Source organism: Andrena cerasifolii, chromosome 8 (assembly GCF_050908995.1).
Source record: "Andrena cerasifolii isolate SP2316 chromosome 8, iyAndCera1_principal, whole genome shotgun sequence".
Taxonomy (NCBI): Eukaryota; Metazoa; Arthropoda; class Insecta; order Hymenoptera; family Andrenidae; genus Andrena; species Andrena cerasifolii.
Window position 1 is genome coordinate 16,317,477 of NC_135125.1, and position 18,984 is coordinate 16,336,460.

At 45.2% G+C, this 18,984-nt stretch overlaps 3 protein-coding genes across 11 annotated transcripts in view; 1 reads left to right on the top strand and 2 right to left on the bottom strand.

Annotated features, from left to right (window-relative positions):
- Positions 1–225: 225 nt before the first annotated feature.
- On the top strand, positions 226–5,280 carry LOC143372740 (uncharacterized). Of its 2 annotated transcripts, none has more exons than XM_076819265.1 (6): positions 226–520; positions 1,879–2,110; positions 2,290–2,451; positions 2,564–2,771; positions 2,844–3,039; positions 3,288–5,280. In XM_076819265.1, the coding sequence occupies exons 2-6, from the start codon at positions 1,928–1,930 to the stop codon at positions 3,478–3,480; spliced, it is 942 nt and encodes a 313-aa protein (XP_076675380.1). In that variant the 5' UTR covers positions 226–520; positions 1,879–1,927; the 3' UTR covers positions 3,481–5,280. The 2 variants fall into 2 exon arrangements, with proteins under 2 accessions (XP_076675380.1, XP_076675379.1); XM_076819264.1 differs by lacking the exon at positions 226–520 and adding an exon at positions 591–992.
- LOC143372741 (tax1-binding protein 3 homolog) lies at positions 5,272–8,041 on the bottom strand. 3 transcript variants are annotated; one of them, XR_013086352.1, is made up of 5 exons: positions 7,698–8,041; positions 7,402–7,530; positions 5,961–7,332; positions 5,626–5,687; positions 5,272–5,540 (listed from the first exon to the last, which is right to left on the bottom strand). XR_013086352.1 is itself a non-coding variant. In XM_076819266.1 (3 exons), the coding sequence occupies exons 1-3, from the start codon at positions 7,752–7,754 to the stop codon at positions 7,144–7,146; spliced, it is 375 nt and encodes a 124-aa protein (XP_076675381.1). In that variant the 5' UTR covers positions 7,755–8,041; the 3' UTR covers positions 5,560–7,143. The 3 variants fall into 3 exon arrangements, 1 of the variants encoding a protein (XP_076675381.1); XR_013086351.1 differs by having other exon boundaries at positions 5,626–7,332; XM_076819266.1 differs by lacking the exon at positions 5,272–5,540 and having other exon boundaries at positions 5,560–7,332.
- A 487-nt stretch (positions 8,042–8,528) lies between these two features.
- The window catches only part of Dscam3 (Down syndrome cell adhesion molecule 3), a 182,023-nt gene continuing 171,567 nt past the window's right edge, over positions 8,529–18,984 (bottom strand). The window contains exons 16-35 of one of the 6 annotated variants that reach the window (XR_013086227.1): positions 18,042–18,335; positions 17,542–17,772; positions 17,192–17,347; positions 16,778–16,848; positions 16,425–16,668; positions 16,156–16,302; positions 15,886–16,047; positions 15,577–15,793; positions 15,424–15,512; positions 14,973–15,152; positions 14,714–14,902; positions 14,452–14,637; positions 13,880–14,327; positions 13,585–13,808; positions 13,301–13,466; positions 12,675–12,838; positions 12,408–12,510; positions 11,664–11,870; positions 8,940–11,460; positions 8,529–8,872 (exon numbers count right to left, since the gene is read on the bottom strand). Coding sequence is in view for 5 of the 6 variants with exons in the window: in XM_076818096.1 (XP_076674211.1) it covers positions 11,409–11,460; positions 11,664–11,870; positions 12,408–12,510; positions 12,675–12,838; positions 13,301–13,466; positions 13,585–13,808; positions 13,880–14,327; positions 14,452–14,637; positions 14,714–14,902; positions 14,973–15,152; positions 15,424–15,512; positions 15,577–15,793; positions 15,886–16,047; positions 16,156–16,302; positions 16,425–16,668; positions 16,778–16,848; positions 17,192–17,347; positions 17,542–17,772; positions 18,042–18,335 (3,530 nt within the window). In the remaining variant the exon portion in view is untranslated. Of the gene's footprint in view, positions 11,461–11,635; positions 11,871–12,398; positions 12,511–12,674; positions 12,839–13,300; positions 13,467–13,584; positions 13,809–13,879; positions 14,328–14,451; positions 14,638–14,713; positions 14,903–14,972; positions 15,153–15,423; positions 15,513–15,576; positions 15,794–15,885; positions 16,048–16,155; positions 16,303–16,424; positions 16,669–16,777; positions 16,849–17,191; positions 17,348–17,541; positions 17,773–18,041; positions 18,336–18,984 lie in introns of those variants that run through there. The other 5 variants (XM_076818097.1, XM_076818096.1, XM_076818098.1 and 2 more) reach the window with 5 other exon arrangements.

The window sequence follows — 18,984 nt, forward strand, 5'->3', positions numbered from 1 at the left end:
CTCTCTGGGTGTTTACAAATACCCTAGCAGTGGCGGGTGTGCGTGAAACGCCCTTGGGCGTTCAGTGATTAGTAATCGCTGATTACCCCGAACCACCATTGACTATTAATTCTTGCACACAGTGGGTGATGAGGATTGAAAGCTCGGCACCCACAGGGTCAAATCAATCTGACTGTGTCGAACGAATCCATCTGAAAGTGAAAGCATAAATTACGTATATCAAGAGACTGAATTAGATAGACCCCATGGGTCGCCAGTTAGAGGGAGATGGCTGCCAACGACAGTCGACGAGAGAAGGATCGAAGCAGGAGGAAAGCGTCCGTCCGGTGCGCTCGCAGTTCGACCGTCGACTCGTAAGCACGTGATCACGGGTTTCTCGTTTTAGACCTAACACCGAATGCGTGAACGCAGTCAATCGTAGTCCTGCCGCCGCCTGTGGCCGCGTCAGGGTGGAAGCTCAGTCAGGTGGTCCATCGTGATGGTGGCGGTAGTAGCTGCGATGTGGCTCTTCTATCTCGAGGTAATATAGTTGCTCACTTCTGTGATCTCCACTTGAAACTCGACGCCCTTCGAGGATCAAGCATTCTCAGCCAGCGCATTATCTGTGTCGCCCTCCTCGAAAGTGATCCCTCCAATGATACGTGATTCCCTAATCTCGTTCCGACGCACAGTGGCGGCTTCAACTTTTTGGCGAGACTGCGACGGTCGAGTACATACGTGCGAGCAGTGCTGACGCTGCCTTTTGCCGAGAACGTCGAGGAGCTCGTACTTTCATGATATCCACCCTCGAAATCGGTAGAAACAGTCGATATTTTGACTGGCAATGAGAACGAGTACGATATTTCGTAACGCGTGTCGCCTTTGAATGAATCGCTCGCGGACGATATATTTTATCTCGCCGTGTATACATCCCGCGGAAGTTCCGCTCGTTTCGGCTCCGCTAACAGTGGTTTCGCGATGCAAAAATTTAGAATCGCGAGTTTCAAGGAACGGTGAGTGATGAATTGCGATCCTCCTTACCTCTCTGCCTCTTTTATCGCCGACAGAAGTTTGTGCTCTTATTCTTGTGCGTGAGAATGAGGAGGGGGAGTTGAGTGGTGCGTGGACGTGGGCAAGAAATTCTTCGTTTCCGCGATCCCGTTTATTGTGGGTATAGTAAGCGAAATTGAACTGCATTGCGACGCGTAGCGTTGCGGAAGTAATAACTCGAGTAACACCGATTGCAATCGATTCGCATAGATCACGGAGGATTTACTGTAACAGAATTTTCGAAATTGTTGTATGTAATAGAATTCTTGGCCTGTTTAGGACACTTTTGCGCCTGCACGTGAATTCTTTTCGAAGGAGGTATAAATATTGAATGGTAATAATACAAGTGTAATAGATACAATTGATAAATGAAAACTAAGGAAGTACAAAGGCCTGTCTATCGCGTTTTAAGTTCTCCGTACCAATACGCAGTAATACCGTGTCTGACCAAATACCGACCTCTTCTACTAGAAACACAACTATCCGCCCTACATGCTTGTTACGTATGCACTATAATATCCCTTTAGCACGTTCAAGAACAATGACGAGATGGTTTAACAACGAAACTCGAAGCTAAACAATTTAAATATATTTTTAGAAAAAAAAAAAAAATCCAAAATTATTTCTATCACATAATTCGGAGCTGTTAATTGCACAATCGCTGCGACTGATCTGCACAAGATCATTTTGCACATTATTAATTTTGCAACGTGCAAGTTTTTCATTTCAAAAGCCACTGCTCGTGCTAGAGCTATCGTCTATTCGGCAGAAGATGCTTTCAGGAATAAAGGAGGCACGCGAGCTGTTTACGTCGGCTCGCGTTACAAAAGGCTTAATTAATGATTCCAGATTCGAAAATAGTTCTTCGGACGGCGGGGAGGGCAGTCAAAGAGGATCAATGGCGGTCGATATTTTGGACGAGGACCACTTCGCCGTGAGCGCGATAGTCACGGTCGGCATGCAGATTATTTTCTTTACGATCGCGGCGACCTTCCAGCTGGACAAGCTGACGGACTTCGCTGGCGGCACCAACTTTATCATCCTTGCCCTTCTCACATTCTTCCTCGGCCAAATGGGCAAGGTACTCTAATTATAATCCTGGCTTCCTACATCTACGTACACGCGAATGGTATGCATCAGGGGCCTGTGATGGAAACCGGGTGGAACTGCTCTTTTCTATAGGGAACATTTATCGTTGATACTTTTTACATCTTGACTAATAATACTTCCTATATAATTCTATATTTTCATCCCTTTTAGACGTACGACAGTCGTCAGCTAATGGTCACCGTATTCGTCTGCCTCTGGGGCATACGCCTCTCCGGGTATCTACTGTACCGAATCATCAAGATCGGTCGCGACAAAAGATTCGAGGACCGTCGTAGTAACGTGATTCGCTTCGCGGTGTTCTGGACGTTCCAGGTACATAACTAGAATGTACAGGGTGGTCCTGCAGAAGCAGACATTCTTGGAACAACAATTTCGTATTGCCGGGATATTAGTAGCTTGAGCTTGTTACATATTTGTTTTGCAGGCTGTGTGGGTGTACGTCGTGAGTCTACCGGTGATCATCATCAACTCACCGCGACACAAGATCCCGCCAGCCCCGAAGACTATGACGTCACTGGACAGCGCTGGTACAGGGCTGTTCATAACTGGTCTGCTGGCCGAGACCTACGCGGACCTGCAAAAGTTCTCTTTCAAACAGGACCCCATTAATAATGGCAAATGGTGTAACGACGGTATGAGTTTCAACTCGTTAAGCGTGAAATCTGTATAAACTTCAAGCGCTACTAAAAGCCGATTAATTGCAGGTCTATGGCGGCTGTCCAGGCACCCGAACTACTTTGGAGAGATAGTAGTGTGGTGGGGTATCTTTGTGATATCGTTGAACGTGATCGAAGGCGCCGAATGGGTCGCTATAGCTTCCCCGATCTTCACTACTTTCATCATTCTATTCTTATCCGGAATGCCTCTGTTGGAGAGGGCTTCCGACGAGAGATACCGAGAGTAAGTCTCTATACTGCATCGCGTGCAAACTATCTGTTGAAGGCTGCCTCTGAACACTAACCGTGCTCGCCATTGCTTCGAATCTATATCGTTTGATTACTCTTATACAAGTCTTTGAACAGGCTACACCCCGTTTAAAGTCATTCAGACTGACGTATTTACTTCATAGTCTTCTTAAAGAAGTTTGCTAATACGAGTAATCTATGAACGCTGGTATAATCATTCTGAATAATAAACGACACTTTCAGCAACTCGGACTACCGTTACTACAAGCAGTCGACGTCGCCACTGATACCGATACCGCCCTCCATCTACGTCGAAGTGCCGTACTTCCTGAAGTTCCTCTTCTGCTGTGAATTCCCGCTCTACGATTCGTTGGACGTGAAGCCGCGGGCAGCCGTCACCGAGTCAACGTCGATAAGCCTCGCTGCGTCCACGTAGCTATAGCCACACGCCGGACGTCCGAGTTCCGAGTCCGGCGTGCAGACAAGCACCACGGCCAGCACAGCCTTCTAAAGAGGCTGGCAGCGCGCGGTAGTTCCTAGCTGGCTACTTGTCTAGCACTGGCCATGCCCAGTGCAGCTCCACTTCGGTAATTAAACGAGAACCGATGGATTTTGCGCGGCTAAACTGTTGACGAATTAGTACGGTCGTTTCGGATTCCTTTGATTGCTTAGGAACGAGATTTCGAAGGCAGGAACTGCGGAAAAGTTGGGACGCCGCAGTCTTTGAGCTGCGTGACTGTTATATTAGCGGAGTGGACAATGCTGCTTTCTGGGCTGCAGAGGCAGAGTAATCTTAACTTTGCTGGTTAATTCTAAAAGGGGGGATTGTAGAAGTTGTCGTTTCAAAGATTGATTACTGAATTGTTGAATATTCATTCGTGGGTATAGTTTAAGGTATCATCTGTTCAACTATCGTTTCTAGGATAGCGTTCGAAATAGCTTTGTGTAGCTTCTTCCTTTGAGTATATTGTGGGGAGGATGTTAGGGGGTGCTAGAGAGTATAAGAGGCGGAAGAAATTGTGTATGGGATTAGGATTGTACTTATACTACCTCGGATATGATGCTCTTGGTTTAAAACAGAGTTCATCGTGTTTAGATGAATGATAGATACAAATTACCAAAGTACATGTGCTATACTCTTACAAAACTAAAAGCTGTATAGTCTGCACTAAAACTTCCTATGAAGGGATCACGTACTTCTCTTTTTCGTAAGATGTTTGCCAATGAACTCTATCACATCTTTAAACTCCATATCATTCTCTGAATGGATACGTATTGGTGTAAATCACTTTCAATTGTTGCTTGAGATTGGCATCCAATGTTTGCAACATCGAAGCAACTAAAGCACTGTTAACATCTTCACGGCTTTAGGATACAACTGAAAATATTTTTGGACCAGTAGGGACCACTTGTATGTTAGTTGCTTACGTCTACTTTTACACGCCTAGGAACCTGGCTTCTAAAAAGCAATTGCCAGTGTTAGGAAATGGCGACGAGTAATTTTAGGATAAAAACCAGTTGATCTTTAACAACTTGTTTAATACTCTAATGTTGCTTACTTCTAATCCATATACCTGTTGAAACATTCTCTGCAGACGTTGCGAAGCAAAGTTGAATGTTACATCGTAAGGCGATTAGAAGAACACTTAGAGAAATCTAACTGTGGATAGAAAGTAAATTAACGCGTAACCAAAGTCGGATCCAATTTTTCTGAATGTAATTAAGGGATTGTCTGGACGATGCAAACTTCTTAATATTTAAACGAGTATTGTTATTGTGGTAGGAACGTTATCGATTTGTGGAGTGAAATTTGTAATCCCGCCCCTTTCTCGTTGGATCCGCTTTTGTATATAATAAATTGATCGTAGTATTAAATTATAGCAATATCAAACATATCCCAGTGCTGAGTAGAAAGCCATTACAACAACTAGGGATAATTAATCAATAAAGAGTATTATTAGCTGTATTCTTTTCGCAATAAACACAGGAAAAGTTGACTCTTAATTTTTTTACTATTAAACTGATGCAAGTACATCAGATTCTTGTTATTAATTTTCATACGTTAAAAAGAATACAGCTATATATATATATATATATATATATATATATATATAGGTAACACCTATGCCAAATTAGATGTAAAATGTTACATTGTAAACGATCCATGAGGGTTGTTTCAATCGTTTGTTGTTATGTAAATCTTCAGATTTTAGATAATAAACAACAGTTGGTCCAATTGCCTTTTTATTCTACATGTATCCTTATTATTCATTAAAAATGTAACGTGTACAATGTTTGTTATTGAAAGTTGCCACAGAATTGCGTTTTAACTACTTTCTCAGATAATACTCCCAATTACTTCATTTCTTTTTCTACTTTAAAGAACATTTGCTATCAAAATACAAAAGTGCATAATATTTGACTTACCAGTCTTTGTACTTCCTTTTTCCGCAATACGAAGAAATAGATTAATGGGTATTGCGTCAGAGTGAATGGCTACAGAATATATAAGAAATTTGTTTCATAATTATTTTTTGTATTAATCATGTTTTTGGTAATAAATAACATAAAATTTACGTACAAATGTTGGCCTGTGTACTGATTGAATTAATAACGCTGTAATGAACTCTAACGCCGGGGCTCCTGTACAAAAAATCTTAAAGTACTACACGCATAATGGTTGCACACAATAATTTACGTCCTACGATTTTCTCTTTTTTAACTTTCATGTTAACAGACTAGTTATAAAACTGACAACATATATCATCTCTTATAAAACAATTTTACGCTTCCACCATGATCGTATTAGAAAGTTTGAGATACAAAAGAAAATCGCGCGCATTACAGGAACTTCTCCTTTTGTTCTGCTTATTGTACGTTAGTAGCCAATCTGAAAAACATGGGATACAGAGTTACGTTTCTTATTCGTAAAGAATCCATCGACGACATTAATCGTCGGGCAAAGTAAACGTTTCACAAAATAGAAGATTCGATATTTCTATTGGTCTCGGAGATTATACTCCCGATTACTTTCTGCATTCCTGATAAACAACAAAGAAAATGTTTAGTAAATGCTTATAAATGCAATGATTGTATGTATCCTAATACACTCGCGCACGCGATTAACGTGCACCTTCAGCGTAATACTTCCTAAAAGTATTAAAACAACGTTTACTGTGATTGCTCCAGTCCTCGAAGAATATTTAAAACGCGTAACTTCAAAGTATTCTGTGCAAGTCTTACGATAGTACAGTGACGTGATATCATAGAAAATTTTGTAAAAAGTATGTTGCGTATCTAAACTAGTGTAACTTCATTATGCTTTGGCATTTTCGTTATATTTTACAATATAGAAATACTTAAAGAATTAAAATATCATGACTTTCATCCATATAATTATTCCTTTCGTTTAAATCAATCGAGATATACATTTACCCTTTCGCTTTCTCTTGTCGTCCAAATAAACAATCCTCCCGTGAAACTTGCTTCCCGTATAAATATATACAAGATAAGAAATATTCATATGGATCACATGTAGCGGTTACTGTTTGGCACAATATTGTTGCAGAATTTCGTGATATACAATAAACATTACGTATTACGATTTTCAAGCAGGCGCATGCGGATCACGTTCCTCGAACACAATCGTACATGGCAGGTAGCGTCGTTAGCTGTCGTGTTACGTTACTGGGAAACCGCCTCCGCTCGATTACTCCTTTTAACAACAATAACGAACCATAACAGGATCTTTATACTATATTTCTATATATCAATCTATTGCTCTAATTCTACTGCATGAGAGATGGATACTATGCCTGCAAAGTAAAACCTTTAACAACCGTTTGATATATGGGAATTAATATTGCGCCCCTATTCCGTCCGGGATTATCGACGCTTGTCGTCAACGAAGTTTATAAAACAGAAAATAAAATACCAAGTGTTCGGCGCCTCCGTCTTTCCATGATTCATTCGACGAGGTATTTACCTATTGATTACAATCTAATCTGATATTTGGCAGACACGTAGCTCGAACAGGTTGACTTTGTTGATGCGCAGAGTGCAATAAATACTTCTCTTATGTAGATTTCTCATTTGGTATTTAAGTACTGGTCACGCCTTTGCGAGCTACTAATAGATTTAATACTGGATGCTTCCTGATATACGACACCGCTTTTTTATGGGTCACCATTGTGAAGTCGTATCCGTTGCACTGCAGAATCTTGTCGTGCATGCGGAGGCCACTTTTCGCCGCTGGCGATCCCTCGTGTACTTCGGTCACATAAATACCCTGAAATAACGAGACACCGATTAGAGAGCCGCGTCTCCTCCATCTCTGCGCCGCGTCGCCTCCGCTTACGTTATCTGTGTAGCCCTGCGGACTTTTCCTAAAGTCTTGATCGATCCCGCCGCCGATCTTGAAGCCACACTTCATGACCTCCTCCCCGTTCTCGTTAACCTCCATTTCCTTGTGCAACGTGATTGGTATCTAAAGAAGGATAACACTTAATTTGTAATTTGAAAGGCGCAGCCTTTGCACGTTCGGTGTTACTGTATAGACAGTGTTAGCCGCAGAGGCCCTACGCCCAGAACCCCTGACAATTGTCTATTCGGCGTTGACCAGAAATCCCAGTGGAGGGAATTAGTGATACGTACGCTTAAGCATTCCATTGCAGTGCCAGCCTGATGCTGGAAAGCCATTTTCGCGCACATAATGACGAATGTTGTGGCTTCTTTGGGCCCTGATTGACAATTACTTTCCAATGAGTCAACGTGTGGTCACCAGTCGCGCGCAAACACTGCATGTACCGACGCAACGGCGACGGGACGGAAGATAAATGGAAAGTACAATCGGCCGCTGTAAAGAGAAGAGATTGACGTTCGTCTCGAGTAAACGATTAACTGGTTAATGCTGGTTAACGTCTATCAAGCTCGGCGTTGTTGAGATCAGTTAAGACAATTCAGTTCTCACGTTGACAGCCATGCGTACAGCCCCGCTTACATAGATAGGAAAGTATCTCGGCAGATGGTGCACCTTGGGGAACGGTAGAGGGGGCAAACCCGCGAAAATTTGAATTCCTTAGCCGATCTACACACCAACAGGCGGTAAAACGAGTCTGTTTACAAAAGTTTCCATGAAAGTTTACAAGTAGGGAATTCAATCCCGGGATCCCGGCTGTTTTTTGGATTCCATTTTTATATTTTTCAGTTGTTCATAGAGTAATTTACGTTTTTAAAAATTCTCGAATTTCTCGGCATAAGTTATAACTTGATATATCAAGTCCCGGGAATTTTAGAATCCAAAAAACAGCCGGGATCCCGGGATTGAATTCCCTATTTACAGGGTTCTTATTCAGAGAAGCCTCCGTAATGCTTAAATATAAGAAAGTAAAGGGTTCCTAAAGGAAATTACCTTAACAGAAAGCTGCGAAGTAATTGTTCGGAATAAAAGGGTTAAGAGAAGGTGTAACAGTGACCATCACCCAGTAAATATCTGTCCTTCTTTATTAACAAGCTGAGTTAGCATATCTCGTGAATGTTTGACACTTTGATACGACGTTCGATTGTTTTTATTCCATCCCTTCGTCTTCGCGTTAACCATAAACGGACGACAATTAACTCATCGAGTTCGTCCACGGATACTTATACAAGGATATGATACATAAAATCTAAATTCACACCATCCCCCATGTACAAATAGTTCCCTCCATCGTTGTAGCTAACGTTACACCGACGAGTCCCTATGTATCACACGCAATCACGCAAGCACGCGCTCGCCACGCACGCTGGGAAAACGGCTTCCCTAATTCCACGTCCGAATTTTCCTCTACCTACGATCACGAGTTTTATGATCGAGAGTTAACCAGCAAATCATACGATCACCGTGCTCGTACTTACACATTGCTGCATGATTCCGATATTCGTAGAGTTTGTCGTGTTTGTACAGTGTTAAGCGCGTAAACAGGCGTGTAATAAATTGTTCGGAATACCGTAAGAGGGCATACTCTGCGACTCTGCGTATTTAACATCTCAATTCCCCGTGAACTTGCATCCGCGCGAAAATCTGTGCCCCGATATACGTCACACCTAAGCAGCAATGCGTTGCGATTAGAAAGTACATTCTTGTGAATTTAAACAGCATCGTAAGAGCTTTACGTTAAATACATATCGACGCCATGAAATATAACCTCAGCGAAGAAGGAACTTTGGAGATCGAAGATGTAATCGTTATCTTTAGGAAGTTCAAATGAAGCTGACCTGGCAGTTTATTGGTTAACATCGAATTAAAGTATATCGATATGAATAGTGACGCCATTGAGCTCGGGAGCTCGGTAGCTCGGTATAGGTTAGTTTCACCGACCGTGACGCAGTATGGCTGAAATGTTCGACGAAAGTGTTTTATAGTTCCATTGAGAACGAATTGGTTATGGACGAGTGATTGTTTCCTGCCGCGAAAATAGACGAAGTATGCCCTCGTTTCTGAATAGCGGACGATTAAAAAACGTACGATTATAGACGCCGTGTGAACGACACTTTGTTTAATTGTTACAATCAAGGCAATAGCCTTAAACTAATAGTCTTAGTGTACCGTAAATTCTGTTTGGCAGAAATCAACGTAAGCGTAATTAATTAGCCTCAGTCTCATTTTAAGAACGATGCATGAGGACCGGACTCCAACACGGTACTGGCATTTAAAAGTCCCAAAGTTCGATAGGTCGATCGTCGCGAGACTCGCTCGGCAGGTCGATCGTCGGAAAACTCGTACGATAGGTCGGTCGCCGTAAAGCTCGTTCGATCCGATCTCGACTCGAGTTTTACCGCGGAGTATTGCATTCCACCCTTTGCTTCCCTATGCATTTCGAGAATAAACAGCTACAATACTCTTTCGCGCATTTGCAATGAATACGTTTGTTTCGAATCGTTTAAACCCTCTCTAGGCAATGTGTATCTTCTTTTTTTTCATAGTCGGTAATCGAAGTGCGCGGGACTTTCGAATGCAAGGGACGCGAAGGGTACAACCGTTTACACGTTTAATATAGACTATATTACAAAACTCGGTCGCGCGTCGTTGCGCAAATGGAAAACAATGGAATACTTAAACGTTACCTTTGGCGTTAATTGATGATCGAGCTCGTTCTATGTTCGATAAATTGTTCACCCTCTAAATACGATGCATACATGTATATACACGTTAAAACGTATCGTTATACTCTGTCTCAATCACACGCCTCCCGCCGGGCTCGAATCTGCGCGCCCCGACGCGACAACCCGAGCCTCGAAACAAGTAATTAACAGAGTTAATAAAACGAAACGTCGGGGCGCACAGTTGCGCCTGGTTAATGCCGATAATTAGGAATATTGTCGCGACTGGCCCTCTGCGCTAAACAGAGATTGCCGTGACATTGAATAGCTAATTTCTTCTTAAACATCGTGGTAACGTAGTTCGTCGGAAAAAGGGGCACGACGGCGAGGTCGATAGGAACGTCATTGGCAGCATATTTGGCGTTATAACAAAGGAACGAAATAAGTCTAGCGAAACGTGTATAAACCCTTCGCCCGTAGAGTTGAACCCTAGTTGCAGCACAGTAAAATGGTAGCACACATGTTTCTTAAATATCAAATGGTCTAGCTGAAGGTTGAGATCGACGTTCCCAATCGTACCGCCTATACCCATTTATTGGTAGACTAGTGGTCTTTTGTGCGGTGAATTGTAGAAGGAAATACGACAGTTCCATACATCCGGACGATGGCAGTAATCGATTCTCGATGCTGATTTCACTCCTCGCGCCCTGGTCAACCGCAGAGTCCCTGGTTAACAGCCTTGACTAATGATACGCATGTTCTATACTATACAGTAGACGATTATACACGAGTGTTATTCATTATTCCATCGCTAAATTGACTTGTCTCCTAACGTCCGACCGGTGTCCCAATCGTTCCCGCAGAATTCCCTTTAGGATATCGGTACGAGAGGCTCTAAGGTACCTAAGCGTTTGTCGTACTTTCATGTGGTGGTCGTTAGCTATTGTTCCGCGTAACGCGAGATTGGTCGATCGGTAGTGAAATTAAAACGGCAAGGTCGCGCGCAACGCGACGGCATCGCGGGGCGATCGATCGGAGGATATCTGGGTGCGAATTCTCTAGAAGATTCCGCCAATAAAATGGACGTTGCTCCGGCCACGGATCGCCGAGCGTAACTCCTCATTGAACCCATCGTCGGCTCTTAGTCACGATCGTGCCGCGCCCGCTCTCGGAGGCCGCAGCCTCCCGTCTTTATTTCCGCGAGACGCTTAGGCGGCGGACAAACGGTTACCCAAGGATTCACATCGTCTTTCGTAGATTCCCACTAGAATTGCCGAGTCTCGATCATACGTGTATGGTGAACTCTTGCCTCTCTTGCTCCTTTCTCTGCTGGTACCTGAAAATGAAGCCGTGCAACGGGGTGGTTGGTACCTTGCTCTGTCGCCGGTCAACGGTTTCTTTTCTTACTTTTGTCAATTATCTTTTCTTATTGGGAAGAACGTTAATTTTGGTAGCAGAGATATTCTTGTAATTAAAGAAAAAAAAACATGAGTCTCAACGTGTCAGCTTACTACGGTCTACGGAGGTTCGTGTCGATACCTAGCGAGCATAGATTCGACGGCCTCGATCGGCAGTCTACCCAAGCTGCCGCCGTGGCGGGTCCCTGCCGACAGACCTTGCCAGTCGCGATCACGATCACGATCTCGATCACGATCACGCTCGCGATCACGGTCACACTCTACGTCGCTCAATTCGCGGCTGTCGCTAAACCCGCTTGGCGGCAACAACGTCATGTCCTCCACCGAACTACGCACAGTCAGATCAGAGGAAAATGTCTTAATAAAATAAAAAGTCAATCGAGACACGTGGATGATTATAAGATAGTCGCCGTTTCATCAGACTCGATCGGGCTGGCAACTTAACTTGAACCGAGCTTGGAGTACGTAGATACGTCCGCCCGGTTTCTTTCAATATGCATGGACTTGCTGCCACGATTCATCGATCGGCAATCGGTCCAAGTTAATTTGCTGGAATTTATCAGAGGGAGATGCTCTATTGCAAGGCATAGTTTTCTGAAATTTATGAAAGCCTGGCACATGTGGTGTGAGATTCTTCAGCGGTATCCTCTGTTAATAGAAAAATGTAGTCTCTCTGGTTCTTGTAGTAAAATTGCGACTGATATAAAAATGCCCCTTTGTCCGTAGTTCCCACTTGCCCAGAGTCCTCTACATTTTTCCATCACTGGTTTTACATCAACATGAAGATTTCCAAGACCGTGATACACGAATACTGATAGTATAATCAGGACTGAGTGCTATGTGGAAACAAACAAACCTTGGCTACCTGCGAGTGGACCGGCTCGGCTGTCGGCTTCGTCGTCTCGCAAGCGAAGGCGAACCTTCGTTGTTGGACTCTGTACTCGACTCCACCCCTCGTGAAAATACATCTTCAAAGAAAGTTACATCCATTAAACAATCACAGAACTCCCCCCTCCCCCCCCCCAAACAAAAGGTCGACCACCCGCTAGGTGATCGCTAGGTGACGCTTTAAAGATCAAGCGCGGGATAAAATGATTAATCGAAGGAATAAATAATATCGACAGGCGTTTACCTCTGCAAGGTTTCACCGGGACCCTGTAGCTAGGCCCCGCGCATTCCCCGCAAGGGCTTCCGGACGTGTCGCTGCCGGAACCCTGGCGGCTGGAGCGCATCTTGCTCTCGGCCTCCGCGATGCTGGGGAAGTAGCGCTGCTTGTGCCACCTTGGCGTTTTAGACCTGCACGTGAAAGAACACCAGAGAGAGGAAGAGAAAAGGGCGGGGAGCGGGACACCAAGCTCCATGCAAGCGGGGGCGGATTTGTATGTAGGCTAAGTACGCTGCAGCCCAGGCGGGAAATTTTGGAGAGCTGAAAATTTTAGGAAGCGTCAAATTTTGGGAAGTATCGAGTTTTGGGGAGTATTAAGTTTTGAGGAGTGACAAATTTTCAGCGAAAGAAATTGGGAAAGGTTTAAACACAGAGGCTTGAGACAACTTTAAAAACAATTCAGTGTTCCGTCATGTAGCGAGTTAGCAATAACTCAGATGTGAGTTGTTAAAATATTTGATGATATTTCATGGAAAGGGCGTGAGAGGCTTATTAGTCTATGTCAAAACCCCAAATCCGCCCCTGTATGCAAGCAACTTCACAGGCACGCGCTGGGGTGTGTAAAGGATGGAAGGTCGAAGGGAAACAGTTACCTTTCGAAGTCCACGCTGGATCTGTCGTAATCGATGTTGATGGCCTCGTTCTCCAAATGGCCGAACGTTTTGAATTGCATTGTATAATCGAGGGGGGCTGTGGTCACTGAACGATTCTCCCTTCCCGGCACGCTGAATGTTGCGTATGGGCTTATTTCGTACATTTCTGTGGAAAAGGATACCAACCTCAGCTTTAATATTCAGGCGATGGAGTTAATCTGGAGTTTAACATCAGCGTGCCTGATGAACGAACGTAGAAGGCTTACAAACATATGCGCGTATACCTGATCCATGGTCGTTGGACTTGTGGTTGTCCTGTTTCACCGGGGAGCTAGTGTAGACCTGATGATTCCTCCTGTTATCGCGCTCCGCCGTGGACTTCAGCTGCACCGTCGACACGCAGCTGGAAAGATGATGATGTTGCTGGTGCTGTTGCTGCTGAACCAGTCCCAGTCCCGACTGTTGATTCTGCTGCTGCCCAGGGAGCATCTCCCCCAAGTAATTCGTCCTGCAAACACACCAGCACTGTACACACCCTCGGTCTTCGTGCAACAAGCACTTGCTCTGATTCTAGCGCACCTTCCACTGCGTTTCAGCATCACGTATCCCAAAATGCCGGCCGAGATAATGAGCACAATGGCGCAGACGAGGGGTAGGACCACGTAGAGTACCTTATGATTCGGAATGGCCCTCTTCACGTCGTCCTCCATGATCAGATCATTAGGTGGGCCTATACTGACTCCACTCAGAGTGGTCGTTGCGAACTCCATTTGCGTCTGCGTCGATCCAGCGTCATTGTGAGCGGTTAAACGCAGACAGTACCACGAAGCGGTTTTCAAGTCTCGTATGACTAAGTTCTCTGTGGCTTTGCTGGCTACTAGGATCCACGGTTCGGTGCTAACGCGCCTTCGATACTCCACCGTGTAGTACTGAATGGGACAGCCACCGTTTGGCCAGGATAGGAGGTTCAGCTTCACGGACGTGCCATTAGCGGAGATGATGTCCCGTTCTTTTGGTAACAACGGAGCTGCGAACGTAGAATTTATGGGGATGGTGACTAGGATTGGTAGAAGATCAACTTCCAGTGTTCTAAACAGTTCGCCTGCAAATGGAGTATCTATGTTGTTATTTAGCACGCGAGCTGAACGTACCAGTTCCTTTTGTCGTCGCGTTTATCAGGGGGCTCGGGTCCCCAGTTCCAACACGATTGTGCGCTGTTAGGTGTGCCATGTACGAGGATCCGCATTTCAATCCCGATAGTATGAACTCCGTCTGTTCCGGCGATAACGCGATCTCCTCCCAGCCGCCTTGGTCCCTTTTGTAACTCAGCACGTAACCTAAAGGCCCCAGGGCACTGTATCAATCAACCATCTAAGGAACTTCAGGCAGATCGTGTAAATCTATTTCCTGTACCTTGAATAGTAGCCCCGCCGTTGTTGGGATGACTCCATCTCAGTCTTATGCTATTTGTTGTAGTGTATTGGAGTTCTAAAGTCGGTGCTCTGGGAGGCATCACCACCACTAGAGTATAAGTTATGGAGTCATCGCCGAATAGATTGCTGGCTGAGCAGGTGTAGTTCCCCGCCACTGACTGCTCTAATCCTGCGGAACAAAAGTTTCGAGCTCTTCTGTAGCTACAAAGCCTTACGGATCGCTCGTCGATGAGACTAACCGCGGATATTAAGGTGGCCATCGGCAGTCAGCTCGTAATGCCGACCGGTGGAGACTTGTCCATTGCGGTACGTCCAGATCGGCCGCGGCGTGGGGTTCCCAACCACCAGGCACGATAACGTGATCGATGATTTGATCGCCCTCCTCAGCAGTTGCGAGAAAGACGCCACTCGGGCTGGAGCTTTGAGAAAAATTCGGGCAGATTAATGGAACGAGCGGAGACTAGAAAAATTGAAAAAAAAAAAAATAATAATAATTGGGACCAATGAAGGGACCATGGCATCTCCCTCTATCGAATAAAAGAAAGATCATCAAAATCGGTCCATGTGCTGAGGAGTTATGAGGGGACAAACATAAAAGAAATAAAAAAAATACATACGGGACGAATCTATAACCTCCTACTTTTTGAAGTCGGTTAAAAATTGAATGTAACTTTAGAGAAACAATCGAACCTCTGGTATTCGTGGTTTGCGTGACTATAGTGGTGGGTTCTCCCTCGCCGAGTCCAGTAGTCGCGGACACCCAGAACTCGTACAATTGCCTGAAAAGTTCTTTCGTTATCAATCGCTCTAAATTTCGCGAGCCTGTTGAAACGGGTTAATCACCTCTCGACTAAATCTCGGAGCTCCATCGTGAGGGTATCGGTGGGCGAGGATGGGGGCTCGTGCATGGTGTGCGTGTGGTGGTTGCTGGAGCCAGCTTCTCTGCTGTAAACCGTGTACTTGGAGACGTTCCCATTCGGCTGCAGGGGTGGCAACCACGAGACCAATATACTCTCCGCCGTTAACGCTAATGCCTTGATGCCAGCTGGGGGGCCAGGCACTGGAACGGCGAGTCAAGATTTATTAAACGCTAATGTGTTCCTCAGCCGCCGATCGAAACTATCAATAGGAATCAACAGAAACGATCCCTACCATCCTCTTCCGTTGTGCAGTAAATTGGTGGACTCAGAACACCGTCGCCAGCTCCGGTATAAGCCAATACCCTGATGGAGTAGTTAGTGTATTTGTACAGAGTGTGCAAGTAAGTTTCCACGCTGGAGGTCTTCTTCACTTCACCCACCGTCGATATGTCCACTGAAACAACGTGGATCAGCGTTTTAATACAGTGTATTACATACCTTTCTGTTAAAAATAAAAGGAAGACGCGAAACGCGCAGCTTATTGTTTTATTTATCCACTCACTGTTGTCGGTAGGCACGGGTCTGTAATACACTTTGTAACCCTGAATGATTCCACCATGTTGATGGGGAGGAGGTGCGCTCCAAGAAACTTTCACGCTTTGGGAAGACAGAGGAATGCATGCCACTTGGGTCGGCGGGGTCTCCGGCACTGCAATAATAATTAGAATTACCATTAATCAATGAAACAAAGAGTGGAATTCTGGTTGGCAGTATAGCGATGATGCACTGCATTCAGAAACTTAAATGCACGAACTGCTAAGTTTATTGTACCTCCTTCTTGAGTAGTTCCGACAATGGGAACACTGGCCGGGCCACTGGCTATACTGTTGAAAGCTCTGATCGATATGTCGTACTTGGTGAACTTTCTCAGGCCAGTAAGTTGCACCTTTGTGGTCGCCCACCCGTTCACGGTCAAACTTTTGCTCTGGTTCACGCCCGATGTTGAAGACGAATGCTCCGACCACGTTACTATGTAGCCCAACAGATCGCCGTTGCAGGACTCCTTCGGGGGTGGCTGTGAATGGAACACACCCTTAGCAATTACATTCCAACTGCTCTAGTTCCTCCAGGCTGTAAATGATACTAAAGCTTCAACTCCCTTAGGAGAATTCAGAGTTATTTACCTGCCAGCTGACCATGAGCTCCCCCGGACCAGCGGACTGCACTTTGATGTTCTGGGGTGGTTCGGTAGGTGCTGTCGCGCAGAACGATCTCGATAAATATGACAGTGCACACTCTCGGAGCTTAAGACCAATAAGATTGATAGCGTGGGCAGGGGCGGATTTGTGTAAAAAAATCTTGGGGAGCGAAAAAAATTGGGAAGTTCACTTCTTTCTCATACAGCGAGTTAGCAATAATTCATACGTGAGTTGCCATATTGAATTAATTTTCAAATCGTCTCGACTCTATTAAATTAAAATATTTGATGATATTTCGCGGAAAAGGCGGCAGTCGCTTGTTAGCCTAGGAGCGAGCGTCAAATCTCCAAATCCGTCCCTGAGCGTAAGGAGAGATTAAAAGAAGGATCGAATCTTTACCCTCCTCTTGGGTCTTGGCCACCGCGGCATCGGTAGGTGAGCTCACATCAATCGAGTTTATAGCGAATATACGAAACGTGTACGTCACCGCTGGGTGGAGTCCACCCACCAGGGACACTTCCTGATCGTCGCTGGACCCCTCGAACGGGGACAAACCTGCGAAACGTTACCAGCAATCGTAGCCGCAAGCTTCGTCCGCGTTAAACACCGAAGTTCGAATCGTCGCGGATTAGCCGCGCGTATGCAGCGTTATTCGAAGCAGACGGTTAAATGTTTAAAAGATCCCTTTGGGCGAGTCTGAATAGGCCCAGGCTTCCCTTTCAAACACTCCTTTTAGACCGTATAGTTACCGTTCTGGGTTGGGTGCACGGTGTTGCCGTTATTAGAGCTGCCAGGTGTGTAGGTGACATTGTGCGTTTTCGCGGGGTTCCAATCGTCCGCCAAACCGTGATTCAGGGACCGATACTGAATCACGTAATTCCGTATCGGGCTGTTCCCGTCAAAAGCCTTTTTCCACAGCAATCGTATCGACCGCGAGCCGATTTCTATGACTTCCAGCGAGGCCGGCGGATCTGGCCTTTCTGTGTTCGATAAAACGAATGAATCCTTTAATCGGCAGGGAAATCAATTTGCTCGCCCCCCCTCCCCCGAAAAAACGCCCGTCGATCCTTTCTAAATAAAACGGGGAACTCGTTAACGCGAATTGGATTCGGGTCTCGATTACCTTACAGGTAGAACCCGCGTGCCCGAATTTATGAAAGAAGAGTGACGTAATTCAGAAGGACAACAGACTGTTCGTTTATACGTAGGTGGGGTTGTTAAGCGAGGATAATAGTCGCGGGGACGGTACCTTGAACAGCTAGATAAATGAGATGCTCGCTCCTCCCATATGCATTGTCAGCCGTGCAGCGATAGACACCGGAATCCTGGCGATCGCTGCTGCCTATAGAGAGCTGAGACTTGAGCCCGTTATCCGTTTTGATTTGACTTATGCTCAGACGGTGGCTGTTCGCGTCTAAACGGTCGCTGTTGTGCATCCACTGCACTTCTATGGGATTATCGCCGATGACGGTGCAATCCAGCGTCACGGATTCGCCGCGTCGGATCGTCACGTTTTTGCTCTGGAACTCGAATCTCGCTGGCTCTGGGAACAGAGGGTCGCGATATCCTTCCGTTAATTTTCACTACACCTTTGGAAAAAAGTCGGCCCTGTGTTTGGAAGCGTTTCGGTGTGGAATGTAACTCTGTGTTGATAGCGAAAGGAATGCAAACATGAGGGAATTGAAGTATGAGAATATCGAATTGAAGTAGAATAGAGCGCAATGCATTGGCCAGCACGAACGTAAATAGAAGCGAACGAAGCCGTTGTTTAATAGCGAGATGTTTCAATTTGAGAGGGCAAATAGAAATGTAGCAGTGCCGTTTCCAACGCTGCCCCTCGCGAGCAAATGAGTTCTGGTTGCGCGAGGTCTTTCCGGGGCTTTTAGAGGCCGTTTCATCGGCACACTAAAGTTTCTCCATCGATAAGATTTCAGAAGAAGGCGAGGAACGGTAGCGGCCGTTTCAAAAGTACTAATAACGAGGATCCAATTAGCGATGAAGGAGGAGAATTCAAGCAAATATGGTACAGATAAAGTGCTTCGTAACTACCCTGCCTACTACAACTCAAAACTTCTCTCTCAACGCTCTTAACTTCACTACTTAAACAGATGAGCTGCAGCTCTATTGATTCACTTGCTATTCCCAACATAGAGGAACCAAGATGGCCATCGAATCAGCAAAACTTTTTCCTT

Bases quoted from the DNA above. Each gene is read 5' to 3' on its own strand.
- LOC143372741 (XM_076819266.1), bottom strand. From the start codon at position 7,754: ATGTGCGCGAAAATGGCTTTCCAGCATCAGGCTGGCACTGCAATGGAA. The intron at 7,531-7,697 runs GTACGTATCACT...ATCCTTCTTTAG, and splicing joins CTGCAATGGAATGCTTAAGC to ATACCAATCACGTTGCACAA. The intron at 7,333-7,401 runs GTAAGCGGAGGC...TCGTTATTTCAG, and splicing joins CGCAGGGCTACACAGATAAC to GGTATTTATGTGACCGAAGT.
- LOC143372740 (XM_076819264.1), top strand. From the start codon at position 958: ATGCAAAAATTTAGAATCGCGAGTTTCAAGGAACG. The intron at 2,772-2,843 runs GTATGAGTTTCA...GATTAATTGCAG, and splicing joins TGGCAAATGGTGTAACGACG to GTCTATGGCGGCTGTCCAGG. The intron at 3,040-3,287 runs GTAAGTCTCTAT...CGACACTTTCAG, and splicing joins TCCGACGAGAGATACCGAGA to CAACTCGGACTACCGTTACT.